A 16,602-nucleotide genomic window follows, 5' to 3' on the forward strand; every position below is an offset into this window, starting at 1 on the left:
TCACTCGGTCGCTAACATCCTCACGATTTTTTATTTTTTTTCTCTCCATGAGTCGGTGATGCAGAGATATGCTAATTAAGGAACGTGGAGCTGGATTCACACCACAGCTGAGCCGTGTCCCAATTCACATCTTCCTTCCTCCACTTGTGAGGGTGTTAGAGAGGGGGAGGGATTGAGACAACTTGTGAACGGCATGACGATAGAGGATGTCGTCCACGCGTTCAAATGAGGAAAACAGAATGTACAAGTTTGGTCAAAAGAAAATGATTCTCTCTTGACGTATGTGCTCAATATGCAGAAAGAAAATTAAGTAATATTTAATTTGTTACAGTCACAAAGTGAGCAACATGTGATGAAAATAAAACATGTTTTCTGTAATGGTATTTATTAAGTACTCAAAAGTAAGTACTTGTTCTGCATCCCTAATATAACGTACTAGGTGTTACGGTTTGGGAAAGATCAACGTTAAAAGAAACCAACATTGACTGATTGACATTGTTACAAGAAGTAAGAGACAGAAAACACAAAGGTTGTAAAAGAGCCAACGGTTCAGCTTTATTATCTAAACTACTTTATCTGATGGTAAAACAAAGTGAACACACAAAATGTATTAAATGTATTACTATATAATCCTCTATTGCACATTGTTGGCCAGAAAAAAAACTTGCTTTCAACCACACGTTGACACGACGCTGCCTCACGTATCCATATTGGAGTGTTGTTTTTTAATGTCTTCGGTAATTATCAAGACACGAACGCGTGGTTAACAAACGACTAGACCTCCGGCCTTTGACAGAAACACCTGTGCATTATTATATTTTGGTGTTTGATAACACTTTAAAGCTATAGGTGATTGGAACCAGCCTTTCCTGCTGGAAGAACACAATTTTCATGTAATTTGCCCAAAATATTGCAGTCTGCAGTCCAGAGTTCATGTCCATTTCACTCCGTTATTCATCCTTCTGCTTATCACCAGCTTCGGTGTAAATTTGGCGGCAGTGGAGGCGCGGAGGCTTTTCTTGCCCTCTGAGCGCTGCCTGACATCGCTGTCGGCTCATATTGATATCAGATATTTATTACAGCCAAGCAGAGACGTGAACAGGGATCCAAAAAAAATCAGACAAGGAGTCAAGAGATTTGGAGCCGAGCCCGAAAGCCCATGTTGTGAATGCAACCTGAGAGTGCAGAGCAACAAAATCATCATTACTCAGGTGGCTGCCAACAGTGTACCCGAGAAGCTGCTACTATAAGATGAACATAATAGGATGCTAATAAATCCTCTGGAGATCAGCGGGAGTTCAGAATGATGTTTCCCAGAATGCTCATCAATCAGACGAGCGGGAAGCTGTGTTGCTCTTGGATGGCGTTGTGTTTCAGCACAGCTTCGCCTCGTGTACAACCCACACCGGTGTTTGTCTCTAATGTCTCAGTTTGATGTGAATAACCGTCATTTGATGAGTAATGCCGCAATCTTTTACCGCTTCACTGTTGCTCAGACTGGCATCACTTCTTGCCTCCAACTTGTCACTGTCTGTTTGCTCCCGTCTCATCCTGTTTGGTGTTGTTGTGCCCGAGAGGTTTCAGTGCTGTTGTTGTTGTTCGTCTTTAGTGGGTGACTTTCATGCAGTTTTGGGCCACACGAGCAGCGTGGCTTTAGAATGGATAGATTACTGAACGGGTCTTCAGGGAACAGCCACAGCGGCCAGAAGTGTCTATGGCCTTCACCTAAAAAATGTCAAACAAAGAGGCCCATACCAACCAGGAAGTAACTCACAATGACCACAAAGAAACAACAAGAAGATAAAAAAATGACTACAAAGAGACGCAAAAACAACTACAAAAGGGGTAAAACAATCACAGCTAAAATAATAACTACAAAAAGACCAAAACAACAAAGTGACAAAGTTAGCATGCTAACACACTGAACTAAGATGGTGATCAAGCTAAACATTTTTCCTGCTTAACATTAGCATTGTAGCATTATTTGTGTTAGCATTTAGCTCAAAGCGCCGCTGTGCTTCGGTGCGTCTTAACAGAGCCACCAGTCTGGCTGTAGAAACTTAGAATTTAATATCTGTAAAATGTAAAAGATCAGCAATTAATTGATACCGTATCAATACTGAGGTGGTATTTAATTATCTGGAACGTACTGTATTAACACTGCACCGACCTATTAAGAGGAACATTTTAACTTATTCCATTATCTTTGAGTTAATACATTATTAGCTGCTGTAAGCCTCCACGCTCCAGAAAACTAATGTCATGTATGGCATTAAAGAAGGGCTTTTTTTCTGGATGGGATTTTAGTTTTTTTTTGTGTGTTGTTAAAAAAAGATTAGCTGAGGACGGTGCTCAGCCTATAAAGTGGAGTTGTGGATGTGCTGAAAGAAAATGTTTTTTGTTCCGTTTGTTGAATTTCTCTCTTGGCTGAACGCAGCAGCAGTTCTCTCCACGACTGTTTTTATTTACTGAGAAGCTGTTTTGTTCAGAAGAGAACGGGAGGAAGGTGAAGGACTTCCACACCGACCTCAGCGGCATCAGTTGAGACGTTTAAGCCGTCTGAAGTCACTCTCGTTTCCAATCTGAGGATCGTGTGCTTGCCTGGAAGAATAAGGAGAGGCTGACTCATATCACTCACCCAGCTGAAGAACATTTAGAGCGCCAAAGAAATAAGCCGGCGGACAAAGTTCAGACTCCTCAGCACCAACATTAAGCCTGTACTACTCCACAAATCAGAGACGTGGAGGACGACCAACACCGTAATGAAGACGCTACATTAGTGCCCATTAGTGTTGCCAATTGTGGGTTGTATTTAATTCAATTACAAATTACACTTGATACAAAGTAATATATTGTAATAGTATTACTTTTTTCAGGAAATAAGTACAAAGTTACTGATTAGACTTCCTGAGTAACTGAGATACTGAATTTCGAGTCAACACTAAAGAAACAAATACCAGTTGAAGTACAATGGGATATTATTACGTCAGAGTAAATACTTCTTAAACACATTCACAAACATAATTCAGAAATAAGGGTTGTTTTGTTTGTTGTAAAGTATTTTTTTTAACCATAATATTTACTATCTTTTATCTGGTTTTGGTGTTAAAACATTGTTTGGATTGTTACATGTAAACATTTTCTTTGTTCCGTTCCTCGGGGACCTTGACTTACAGACAACTGGATCTCCTCCAACAGACAGAAGAAGAAGAGTTTTAAAGTATAATACTCATCGTTATCTCCTTAAAGTCTGTTGTGAGTTTCAATTCTTTCACATTCAAGTTGTTCCAAGAACGAGGTGAGCCGGAGAGACTCTGTGCTGCTAGAAAAAAAATACTGATGCTTTTTGTCGCCGCCATCCGCGATGATCAAAAGTTTTCCGTCAGGAAACTGAGAAACTGGGTCCTCCGAAGGTGCGGACGACTGGCAAGCCTGCCACCTTCAGAGGAGACGAGCTCAGCTTATTAAGACTTGAGGAGCTGCACTGTATGTAGCTGCCTGCTGGCACCCTTTCAATGCTCAATGCTGCACTTCATCTAATGCACGGAAACTCAAACAGATGTTGAACAAAACATTACCAAACACATTACCTAACCTACAGTCCTGTCAATTTAATACGAAATCTACTTTAAGTTATGCATTCCTGACAAAGCCGACAGAGGAAAACTGTCTGCTGCTGTAATATGTCGGTTTGAAACCGATTTTTACCTGTTTTGTACAGTTTTGTTGAGTTCAGCTGCTGTCTGTTAAGTGTCTGAATCACAAAGTGGATCTGAATTAATGCAGATTGTCCCTCCTACTCACACAGTAGTTTGCCCGAATGAAATCATGGAGTCAGGTAAAGTCACTGACGGGATATTGACTCCTACATCTGCTTGAAACTGCAAAGTGAAAAGCAAATTATCTCCAAAGAGTGAGCACTCAATCCAGAGAAAGTTTCACCCTTTGACCCTTTTCTCTCTCTCTCTGGTAAAAACACACACTGGCTGTATGAACGTGGTTGATGCTGTGTGCAGTTTACTGAAGGCTACAGCTGAGACTAAATCCTCAGAAGGTATTTTTCCTTCGTGGAACCTGAAGGCCACATGAAACGGCCTCAAAGACAGCTAAACTGAAGGTGCATTCAGGCGCTCTTCATACACGTGTAACGTCAGACATTTCTAAATCTATAAGCAGGAAGTGGCCCTGAAGCAACACAGGATGGACAACTGTTAAATGAGCAATACATTTTCCCAGTTTTAATCCTTTGTCACTGTGTTCATTGGTCATTTATCTGTTATATGCCGAATATATGTCAAAAAATCTGGATCAATATCTTCATCAAATCGCTGTCTTTTCTCTTCCTGCAAAACACTTTTTAAAATATTTCATACTGCACTCAAATACTATTGGCTACAAGCTATGCACACCTGTCATGTAAACCGCACTTCACCTTTTGTGGATTGTAGTAGCCAACAGAGCGATACGGAGAGACAGGAGGAGATGTGCGTTTGGATACGAGTGGCCAACAGGGCTGGCTACCAAGTTAGCTCGCCCGGCCACGGCCATCTGTTTTCACGTGGACGAGCAACTCTGGCTTCGTAGACGGTTGGAGGTCTCTCACACCAGCTACCTACAGCTGCTCACATTATTACGAGCAAGCCACGAGTATCTACTTAGTATTCCAGTGCAAAAACAAAAAGGATGACGACACTGTACCACAACCCAGCGCAGCACAACTGCAGGGGGAGAGACGTAGAAAAGAAGAAAACTGAAGTCGAGAGCTCAACTCAACTTTCGGCGGGCAGGAAGTCCGTGACGAAATCCTCTCTGGGATTCGCAAAAAAAAAACAAGGAAAGAGCGAGCGTTGAATGTCAAATGCTTATCTGGTCCAATCAGTGACGGGCTTCAGTTTGTGTCAAAGAAGAGGAGCATATTCCCCCTAATTAGTGAAATAATCCCTGATCTGAATCGCATGTGCTGGGAATTTAATTTGTGCGCTCTTCACAGTTCACCAGGTTGCTGATATAAATGAGCAGGATTGATAAGCTCCCATCTGATTGTCCTTCTGGCTCCAAATTGATGACAGGCTCAGTGATTACTGAACTGTTAAGTGGCTGATTTGGTTCTTGCTCATTGGTTAGTGTCACTGCTGAGTGTTTATATTTAGATGAATCTGTGTTGGTGGGGTTTGACTGTTGCATTGTTCTGTGGGGATTCTTTGTACGTCTTCTTGAATGATATTAAGACGATGATGAATATTAGTTGTGTTGCTATTGGTAGTTGTAGTATTAATGTTAAAATGATTAGCAGCAGCAGTGGTGCAACCCAAGTACTTTACTTAAGTTATGTACTTCATTATGTTACTTCAGTACTTACATTTTCTAGTACTTTATACCTCTACTTCACTACATTTCAGAGGAAAATATTGTACTTTGTACGACAGTTACTACTGCATCTGTACTTACTAATTATATTACAGATTAAGATTTTACATACATAACGTAATCATCTGATGAAATATAATGCATTGTTATTGATTTAATCACCGAACAGTATGTTAAGTAGTAGCTTCATGTTGACCAACCAACATTAAGATGCTGCTCACACAGTAATGCAACAATTTATATTTATCCAGAATTTATTATATACAACTGACAGGGACTATTAGTAGCTACATTAATACAGGATTAATAAATACGGTGCTTTTACTTTGTGATATTGCAACGTAACCCCTTTGTCAGCTGAATAAATGAGAATAAAGAAACTCTTCTCAACCTCCTCTGGCAAAGATTTATTTCATTGTTGGACTTCCAAGTTTAGCTGCAAAGGTAGAGAGAGACAATATCTTTAAAGTTTCCATTTCACACTCTGCTTTTTCATTCCACAAATGTTCAAAACCGTATCATGAAATCAGGACTTCTGTACCTCATTATCGTTTAAAGTCTGAATGAAGTCAGAATTCTGAGATAAGGTGTCCAATTATTCTTCTTTCTTTTGTTGAATGCAATGCTCATCCATTCTCTGCTGTGCATTGTCCCCAAATTACTTTTATTAACTTATTTTTGAAAATGAGCATGAGTACTGATACACATTTCATGTCACTTGTCATTTTCAACCAGCATTCCATGAAAGTTTTACAAAGTGCAAGCGTCCGCAGAAGGACAGTGGGTGGTAAAAGGTTTTAAATAAAACGCTGAATATTTCTTCTCCCGCTGACTAACAGTGTTGCTGTGGTATCAGTGGGTTGCCAGTTATGTTGAAGTGATACTGTGGTATTAGTGGGTTGCCAGTTATGTTGAAGTGATACTGTGGTATCAGTGGGTTGCCAGTTATAGTGACGTGATACTGTGGTATCAGTGGGTTGCCAGTTATGTTGAAGTGATACTGTGGTATCAGTGGGTTGCCAGTTATGTTGAAGTGATACTGTGGTATTAGTGGGTTGCCAGTTATGTTGAAGTGATACTGTGGTATCAGTGGGTTGCCAGTTATGTTGAAGTGATACTGTGGTATCAGTGGGTTGCCAGTTATGTTGAAGTGATACTGTGGTATCAGTGGGTTGCCAGTTATGTTAAAGTGATACTGTGGTATCAGTGGGTTGCCAGTTATGTTGAAGTGATACTGTGGTATCAGTGGGTTGCCAGTTATGTTGAAGTGATACTGTGGTATCAGTGGGTTGCCAGTTATGTTGAAGTGATACTGTGGTATTAGTGGGTTGCCAGTTATGTTGAAGTGATACTGTGGTATCAGTGGGTTGCCAGTTATGTTGAAGTGATACTGTGGTATCAGTGGGTTGCCAGTTATGTTGAAGTGATACTGTGGTATCAGTGGGTTGCCAGTTATGTTGAAGTGATACTGTGGTATCAGTGGGTTGCCAGTTATGTTGAAGTGATACTGTGGTATCAGTGGGTTGCCAGTTATGTTGAAGTGATACTGTGGTATCAGTGGGTTGCCAGTTATGTTGAAGTGATACTGTGGTATCAGTGGGTTGCCAGTTATGTTGAAGTGATACTGTGGTATCAGTAGGTTGCCAGTTATGTTGAAGTGATACTGTGGTATCAGTGGGTTGCCAGTTATGTTGAAGTGATACTGTGGTATCAGTGGGTTGCCAGTTATGTTGAAGTGATACTGTGGTATTAGTGGGTTGCCAGTTATGTTGAAGTGATACTGTGGTATTAGTGGGTTGCCAGTTATGTTGAAGTGATACTGTGGTATTAGTGGGTTGCCAGTTATGTTGAAGTGATACTGTGGTATTAGTGGGTTGCCAGTTATGTTGAAGTGATACTGTGGTATCAGTGGGTTGCCAGTTATGTTGAAGTGATACTGTGGTATTAGTGGGTTGCCAGTTATGTTGAAGTGATACTGTGGTATCAGTGGGTTGCCAGTTATGTTGAAGTGATACTGTGGTATCAGTGGGTTGCCAGTTATGTTGAAGTGATACTGTGGTATCAGTGGGTTGCCAGTTATGTTGAAGTGATACTGTGGTATTAGTGGGTTGCCAGTTATGTTGAAGTGATACTGTGGTATCAGTGGGTTGCCAGTTATGTTGAAGTGATACTGTGGTATCAGTGGGTTGCCAGTTATGTTGAAGTGATACTGTGGTATCAGTGGGTTGCCAGTTATGTTGAAGTGATACTGTGGTATCAGTGGGTTGCCAGTTATGTTGAAGTGATACTGTGGTATTAGTGGGTTGCCAGTTATGTTGAAGTGATACTGTGGTATCAGTGGGTTGCCAGTTATGTTGAAGTGATACTGTGGTATCAGTGGGTTGCCAGTTATGTTGAAGTGATACTGTGGTATCAGTGGGTTGCCAGTTATGTTGAAGTGATACTGTGGTATCAGTGGGTTGCCAGTTATGTTGAAGTGATACTGTGGTATCAGTGGGTTGCCAGTTATGTTGAAGTGATACTGTGGTATCAGTGGGTTGCCAGTTATGTTGAAGTGATACTGTGGTATCAGTGGGTTGCCAGTTATGTTGAAGTGATACTGTGGTATCAGTGGGTTGCCAGTTATGTTGAAGTGATACTGTGGTATCAGTAGGTTGCCAGTTATGTTGAAGTGATACTGTGGTATCAGTGGGTTGCCAGTTATGTTGAAGTGATACTGTGGTATCAGTGGGTTGCCAGTTATGTTGAAGTGATACTGTGGTATTAGTGGGTTGCCAGTTATGTTGAAGTGATACTGTGGTATTAGTGGGTTGCCAGTTATGTTGAAGTGATACTGTGGTATTAGTGGGTTGCCAGTTATGTTGAAGTGATACTGTGGTATTAGTGGGTTGCCAGTTATGTTGAAGTGATACTGGGACTCTAATCTTTCCAACTGCGATACACCAAGAAGAATGCGGGACAATAATGAACGAATATTCAATAAAACGTTGCAGAATATTGAACAATCCTCTCTGCTCATTAAACAGCTTTCCCCTAATTTACAAACATCCCTCTAGTTTAAGCTATTAAAGCCCGACATCCTGTTTCAACCGTCTGGAAGCTCTAAAACACCATTTCAATCTGACTTTGAACATCACTAATAAAATAAAATAAGCAAATAAAAGACTAGCAATAAAGACAATCTCCTCTAGTGTCTGAACACAACGGGGACTTGAGTTTGGGCCTCTGATCGTCTTCTATTCACTAAGTTCTCTGACGTCGGTACTTCCCGTCCTCTTGCAGACACACATGACTTTGTCATAATTACTTTTCGCCAACAGAGGTGAGAGCGGAGATTTGAATGATTAGACACGAACGCTCACTTCTCCTCATATCTGATGCGATCGTATATCATCGTTTGATATTGTCCATAAAAGTTTAACCTTCACTGTGGAGGAGGAGATGAACCCATTCAACATTTGTCCAAACATTCAGGAATATCAATTATGACACTAATGAACTGAAGATTATCTTCTTTTTTCATAATATCCCACAATTATAAGTAGATTTATTTTTGGGACCAGATTAGTGCCTTCAAGTGCAAGCCCAAATCTGAATGTTAAGCAGCTTAGCATTATGACATCTCTGTTGAAGGATGAAGTTGCTGTTTTGTAGAAATGATGTGTTTTTTTTGCCGGTTCATAAATCTGCACAAAGCTGAAGTCACTCTGCTGTAGCTCCTCACTGGGTTTAAACAGTCAAATGTCTTTTAGGTCCTAAAAAAAAAAGAGGATAAATGTTGTTTTACAGGAAGCTGGAAGCTCCCTAAATATATAGCTTCTACCCATAAGAAGAGGGTTTCAAACCACAGCTTCGATCTGATTTTATTGACTTGACTATTCTTGGCTACATCTCTGCCAGCGCCAGACAATTCTGCAAAAAATAATAAATAAAAACACTGAATAAGAGATGATAGCGAGCAGAGTTTGTGATCTTTTTTCCCCGATAGAGGACATAAAGACATGTCCGATTGCACGGTGAGGTTTCCATTTTTTAAGAGCAGGATTTATTGTGAGCTTTGAAGGCGTTGCTTTTGATTTGCTCCATTCAACTGTTTTTATTAGAGCGAGGAGCTGCAGCACAGTGATTTTAGCTCCACGCTTTCACAAGGTTTGAGTGTCCTCTAAATGAAAACTGAAAGAGTTCCCTCTTCCAGTTTCCACTTAGAGACACTGACCTGTTCCTCTCTGCAGATACAAACGCCTTTAACACCGCCATCTCTTTTCTATTCACCGCCGTCTCTTTTCTATTCATCCCTTCTGGTGACACGAGGAAACAAATAAACATATGAACACCTGGGTTTCTCTGCCAGGACACAATCACATCGAGTGTCTTACAAATTCATTTGAAGTGAAGTTTTATTTTGCTGCAAGCAATTCAAGCAATGCTTTATCAGCAATTCATCACGGTGATGTTTTATACATGCATGCAGGTTCATCCTGTTTGAAGGGTATCCTGCTGCATTGTGATTTGTCTCACATCATTGCAGTTTATAGGAGAAGTGTTTTCTTGTACAACCATAGAATTAATGATTAGTACATTGATACAAGGTCACATTATATGAACCGCCTCCTTATCTATGTTCTCCACCGACGTCTTAAACTATCAGCAGCTGTAACCTCCGATCACGCGGACACATTGTGTACGTCTGTTGTTGAAGCCGTGCCTTTTTTGGTGAAAGCACTTTTAACATCATTGGACCCTCACCTTGTTGTGAGCTGCAGAGACATTTTAAACTAGATTATATCATAATGATTAAGGGTCATTTTAGCACTAAATCAAGATGAATTGAATGAATGAATTCACTGCAGTCTGCTGTCTCTTTTGTGTGATTTTCTACTGTTTTTATGTTGTTTTACTTTTTGCTTTTCTCTCAAAACAATCATCGAACTACAAGTGAGCAACCTTGCTGAGATAAACACTGATCAGATCAAACAACAATTCATTTCGTACCCTAAGAAATCATGTGATGTTTTACTACAATAAACAAGTTTTTTCTTTCAAAGGAAAAAAAGCCTCAATAATGACAAAATGACATGAAAGAAATCTTAATACGCTCACAGAATCTCTGTAATCTCTGGCCCAGCTTTGTCTTCGGAGCACCTCGCTCTTATCTCTCCCTTTGACACAAATTGTTAAAATGTCCTTGAGCAAAAATCCTAATAACAATTCTGCAGACTTTGAGGAGGCTTATTGCAGCCGCGATGCACTTCAGAGGAGAAAAATAAGATTCTGATAAAAGCAGAAGATGCGTCTCTATGGACGTAAAACATCCGCAGAGAATACGACTAAAACTGAGCAAGATGTAAAGACGGACGTGGTTATTAAAACGCAACAAAAAGCTTTAAAATAAGACAACACTGCTGCAGACCTGTGAGTTTATCACCCTGACCGGTGGCATTTGATGAAAGCTTTAATGCGAGTCATGCACTCAGATATGTGTATTTGCAGGATAATGAGTGCTCCCGTCGGTAACAGGCCGGTCAGTGATGTCTTGCTCTGCCCATTGAGCTACACGGCACAAGCAGTTTTTTTGGCACCGACACGAGAAGTGGAAGGGATTATGTGCTCCGCCTGCCAACACAGTCTTTTGATGAGAAGCCAGGTAATATCAGACTATCTCCATTAATACCAGCAGCTCCATCTCCTCTTGGTTGCCGTTGTCTTCCAGCCCTCCCCTCTCACCGGGTTGTTATCTAGTCTGAGGGATAATTAAGCCTTGAGGGACTGTTGTAGGCTTTCCTCTTCTAAGTTGTCAAAAGTTGGAGGGAGGCAGATCAAACGCCTTCGAAACGCTAATCTAGCAGAGACAATAGACGTATTGTTGGAGATGTTTTTCCTTTGACTCATCTTGCACTTCGAGATGAGAGTCCACTCAAACGCAGGGAAACAAGTTTACAAATGTGCAACTAAAAGGAACCACATTAGAGTTTGATGCTGAAATACATTTAAGAAATTGAGTTTAGTACCTAAGTGACCATTTATTGGTCAATTCATTCATTACTCAATTGCAGAAAATGTATCAAAAACTATTTTGATAATTGCTAAATTGTTGCATTGTTGAAAACTGTCTTTTGCTTATGTAAGTAATCAACAGAGGAAGTTGTTTGTTTCCTCAGGCTGTGAGACTCATCCTCCAACCTATAATATAGTTGTTGTTTTTGTTGTGCATTTTCGTATGTAGTAGAAGTTTTCTCAAAATGTGTTTTTTCTCAGACTCTGAGCCAGAAATCTCTACTTCAGTAGCTCTTACATCCTTCCTATCTACGTATATTCTGAAGGTTTTTACAGTTTGTTCATATATTATGCATGGCCTGATTTACAGAACATTTAATTCCTAAAATATGGTGAATTTTATTTTATTTTTTTAATGGTTGTTGATAATATTTTGTGATTCATGTCGTAATAAAAACAGATTTCCAAAACCCCCTCTTCAAAAACCTTTGACTCTTGGCTTTACTGGCTTTATCCAATGTTCAGATTTCTGCTCTGGAAATGTATACAAATTTACACATAATCAATAAGATAATGCCTCATTTGCATATCTAAACATACATTTTCAGAAAACTTTTAAAACAAAAAATAATTGTCTTGATGTAAGTAACACACTGGGTGAGTTTCAAGGCGATATCTATTCGTTAATTCTTTATATTCATCTGAGCCGTCTCACCGTAAGATGTTATTTCCACTGAGTTCTCTGTAACTTTCCTTTTGGGAACTGATAAATAAGCAAAAGGTTTTTCTATCTAAAAAAAACGTTTACTCCTTTTACTTCAGTTTGATCAGAATCATATCAAAAGTAAAAGAAAGTACAACAGAGCTTCTATGAATCAGTCGAATGAATAAATTAATGTATGCCGCTGTCATACCTAAATCACCATTTCAACACAAAGTGTGATTGTGGACTGAAACCGAGAAATGACACATTTGGATGAAATGATGACGCAGACTGATAAGCGGCGCTTCTATTGTAAAAACAGTCCCGGAAAAGAGACCATGACAGCCTTGAACTCGTACCCGTTTGCTGATGAAGTGGTGAGGTTGCTGTCCGGGTTTCTTCTGCTCGGTCGGAGGACTGGAATAGATCCGTAACGACAAAATGAGCCTGGAAAGAAAGGAAGAAAAAACAGAAAGACAAAACACTTTACGGTGACGCATTTTGTTGTGTAACTCAAAAGACTGTAATGCCTTTTCACCCACACATCCTCTAATGAACTGTCTGGTCATTGGAGACAGAGGACTGCATGTTCAGTCAGACTCTCACAAACACTACATCTGTGTTCAGACAGAAGGAAAACGGCATCATTATCGTCCATCTCTGAAGAAAAGTGTTGTCTTGTTTATTGCAAATCTGAGCTACTTTCCATCATCTGAAGACAAACATGCACATCTCTGCATCTGCACTCCAGCGTGCACAACATGTTTTACTATAGTGTTCCTTATGACAATAGCATAAATACATTTTACATTACATACAGAGAAATGTACCTAAACACCAGGGTTACATACTGTATATGATACCAATACTCATATCTTTTCATCTTTATACATTTATATATTTATATATTTTTCTAACTCTAATTAGAAAGAGTATTATTTCTATTATTCATATTTATAGTAATATTTATTTGATTACTAGCCTTGTTAGTCTCAAATCTATGCTACCCTGCATTTACTAATTGCATTTGATAAATAATATAATTTAGTTTGGCTCCGTAAAGCATTGTCCTTTAGTCATACTGTAATATACGTCATTTTGAGGACAAAGTTTTAATTTTTTTAACATAAATAGCACTATATGATCTCTCTTTCACTGCAGTGCATAGGAAAAACAGCTGCACAGTAAAGTGAGCACACACACACGGGTAATTCACTTAAACACGTGACTGACAAGGAGAGCAGTGGTTCAATAAGGCCGCCCCGCAAAGTGTGTCGAATTCTCCTTTTTCTAACCAAGTTGGAGAAATTCGCAAAATAAAAGAGGAAATAACGAGTCGCTCAGGAGGCGTCAACCCCCGAGCGACTAGTGGCAAATCTCAAACTAATTTGTTGGAAGCAGCATCTGCTTTGGTTTTCAGGTCAGATTAGATGTAACTAACATGTTATGCTGTGTGTGCCGGTCGCTCTCGGTATGAGACGCTTAATTGCAGGAGTGAGAGAGAGTCTGGTTGTTTCGAGGCTGCAGCCTTGATTAAAAAAATATATATTCTGGAGCGAGCAGATGGCCGCGTAGACTTTGCTCGCTTGTTTAAAAGTAGGCAGTCCACCCACTTTCCGAATATCTCACACTTTATGAGGGAAAAGCTGAAAGGGAGACAGACTTCTCAAGGCCGAAAAAATAGGAAGACACACTCTCCATTGTTCCAAAATGCCAAATTGAAAACGACCTTTCAATGTTTTTCTGTGTGTTTTGTTAGTGATGAGAAACATCAATTTTGTTTTTGCCAGATGGAAGGTAAGTGTGTCGGTACCGAAATGACTGAGACCTGAATCTCCGAGAGCATGATTTGTCTGGAGGTTTACTAACAACATTGAACAGCTCTGAATGTGCAACTCTGCTCTCCTTGAAAATAACAACATATATAGCTCATTTGTTTTTGCTAAAGAAGCATAACTGCGGCCCGAGGTTTGTTTACTGGTGATGTTTGTGCAACATTTTACAGAACAGAAGCTGTAGAGAGCTGTAGTCGAGGTGGATGCTGGGTTCAGGTCCTGAGTCTAGTCTGTGGTCAGCTTTAGGCAACAACAACACTTTTGTTGAGGACGGTTAGGTTTGGAAAAGATTGTGATAGTGGTTAAATGTATATAGTATATAACTCGTCCTGCCTCGTGCTCCAAGTTCAGTTTTCACTTTAAAGAGCCACTTAAAGGGGAACACCACCTAAAGTAAGAATCTGTGTCATGATGTTTTTATGGCCGAGAAAAGTTGAATCAATATTTGTGAACCTGAGTTATTCAGAAACCGGAGGAGTAACAGCCAAAGCGTTTTTTGAGAAGCCTTTTCGACGTCTCACGGAAAAGATACGCTTCCATTTTATTAAACGTATCATTGCACACCGACGCCTCTGACAGAGAGCCCCCCCTGCGTTTTGGTTACGCTTCAAGTCACGTCGCTTTTAGTGAAGCGTAATCTGCACAGACAACTGTTTGAATCACAGGCCTAAAACCACGGTGGATTTCTTCCCCGGAGCCGACACGAAAACTATTTTGGTTCAGAAAATGTCTGCCGTCAGTCAGCCGGGTGACGGCAGACGTGCAGAGACGTTTACTGAAGACGGAGTCGGATGAGAGGACGCTTACCCACCGCTCCCGTCTCGCTTCCAGTGGGGATTCCCAGTAAGTCTCAAACTTGTGACGTCATCGAGTATAAAGCCTGGAGCTGATCCACAGACAATGAAAGGGAGACTGATCCACAGAATGTTTTTTGTCTTTTTTACACCCAAATGAGCTTTATTGTATTATCTATTGTAGCGTTCTCAGTTCATTAACAGAACATGTATCTGGATACTCAGAACATTCACCTGGGTGCTCTAAGTGTCACCTATAACAGCTTTTGGCTGCTTTCGCAAATCCAATCTGTTTACTAATATTTTTACTGTAGGAGTAACATGTACGAGTTTTGAAAGTGGGCGTAATTCCCCTTTAACATCGACTGAAAATATTGTTTTTGCTGACCTCCAGTGGTTTAACTCCTCAGCTTGCTGCACTGATGTAGAAGTGTACTCCAGGGTGTCTCAGTACACGTGACATCACCGCTGTGTGAGTCCCTAAACATGACCACAAAACTGTTAACGGGGCGACGTAGTGCCGACCGCGAAACCTGTTTTAATGTTGTTTCTCACTAAGAAATGTATTAGAATGTATTAATACCACATACAAATGTTAATAGTACTTTAGTTGTACAATTTGATAGGAAAATAAATAGTACAATGTCATTATTCAGGTATGTTTAGTGACTACTTGTTCATTAAAAAGCTTTTCTTATGATGTTGATAAAGACGACACTGAATGTCTCTCAAAATGTTTCCGCCGTTGCAAATTACTTCTATATAAAAATGTAATGATGCAGTTTTTTCTCTCCCTATACTGATAATAATACCTAAAATCATGGTATTAGTAGACCTCAAGTCTGTACACCTCCCTGTGTGTTATATTTTAGGTAACATGAGGGCGGAGATATGCGTGGTGCTATAAAACGAGTTGTGACTGAATTTCTGTAACTGATAGCAGAAACATAATTGCATAATGACAGAAGCTTTATTAAATGTGGATTGGTCACGTTGTGGATACGGTGCCAACACACGGGGAAAAGATCTAGAAACACAAAACAAATCTTTAAATTCCCGTTCACAAAGCAGATTTTGAGTAATCTGGCTTCTTTTCCTCACAATCATATAAGTTTCGTGGTCTGTGGCGAAAACACTGAGAGAGTGTTTTTGTCCCTTCATGCAGTGAAATCTTTATTTTTCCAATTTAATTTGTGCTTGCTCGATAGTTTCGACATTAACAAAACGACACTGATTCGCCAGCCGACCCGCTGCTGCACAAGTTGTTAAATGTGTTTACTAGCTGTGTCGTTTTCCCTCCTCACATTGTTTCTGCTTGTTTATCGATCCTCCAGTGTGAGATATTTCCCCCAGCTGCAGCACTGAAACTTTAATATGATCTCTCCAATTTAAAGGAAGGTGATTAAGGTTTCTGAGGCCAAGGCAGCAAGAAAAAAACATCTAAAAAACATCTCTCTCTGAGGTCAATCTAGGTAACAGCCAGTCTCCTTTATTGATTCCCTGCATCAAGTCCATACCAATCACAGCAGAGGGGATGCAGGTAAAGAGAAGCCGACAAATCAATGACAAGGATTTCTAACAGGGATGTGGAGAAGGAGGGGCTGAAGATCTACACGAGAGAGATAAACCGAATATATTCTACATTCAATCGAGGCCTGTGTTGGGGACTATTTTGTGGGCCAGCCAACAAAGACACAAATATCCTCTGGAGTTGTCCTTTACGGAGAGAGAGAGAGAGAGAGAGAGAGAGAGAGAGAGAGAGTGATGGAGGTGCTCGCTGGCGGTAAATCCAGCCCACAATAAATGTAATTTCTAATTTCAAAGGGTCCATTAATTCTTGTCCAGCACCTCTGCCAGGAGTAGTTTTGATGGGGGGTCAGGAGGAGAGCTAGCATTAATAACAACCGCC

General features: G+C 40.2%; 1 protein-coding gene across 3 annotated transcripts in view; it reads right to left on the reverse strand.

The window, feature by feature from the left end:
* The window catches only part of LOC142947776 (alpha-1,3-mannosyl-glycoprotein 4-beta-N-acetylglucosaminyltransferase C-like), a 46,923-nt gene that overhangs the window by 13,061 nt on the left and 17,260 nt on the right, over positions 1-16,602 (reverse strand). For 2 of the 3 annotated variants that reach the window (XM_076089595.1, XM_076089593.1), the window contains one exon: positions 12,424-12,511. Coding sequence is in view for 1 of the 3 variants with exons in the window: in XM_076089593.1 (XP_075945708.1) it covers positions 12,424-12,511 (88 nt within the window). In the remaining 2 variants the exon portion in view is untranslated. Of the gene's footprint in view, positions 1-12,423; positions 12,512-15,081; positions 15,174-16,602 lie in introns of all 3 variants that reach the window. The other variant, XM_076089594.1, reaches the window with a different exon arrangement.

Source organism: Anarhichas minor, unplaced genomic scaffold (assembly GCF_050575085.1).
Source record: "Anarhichas minor isolate MPS153535 unplaced genomic scaffold, ASM5057508v1 ptg000011l, whole genome shotgun sequence".
NCBI classification, from domain to species: Eukaryota; Metazoa; Chordata; class Actinopteri; order Perciformes; family Anarhichadidae; genus Anarhichas; species Anarhichas minor.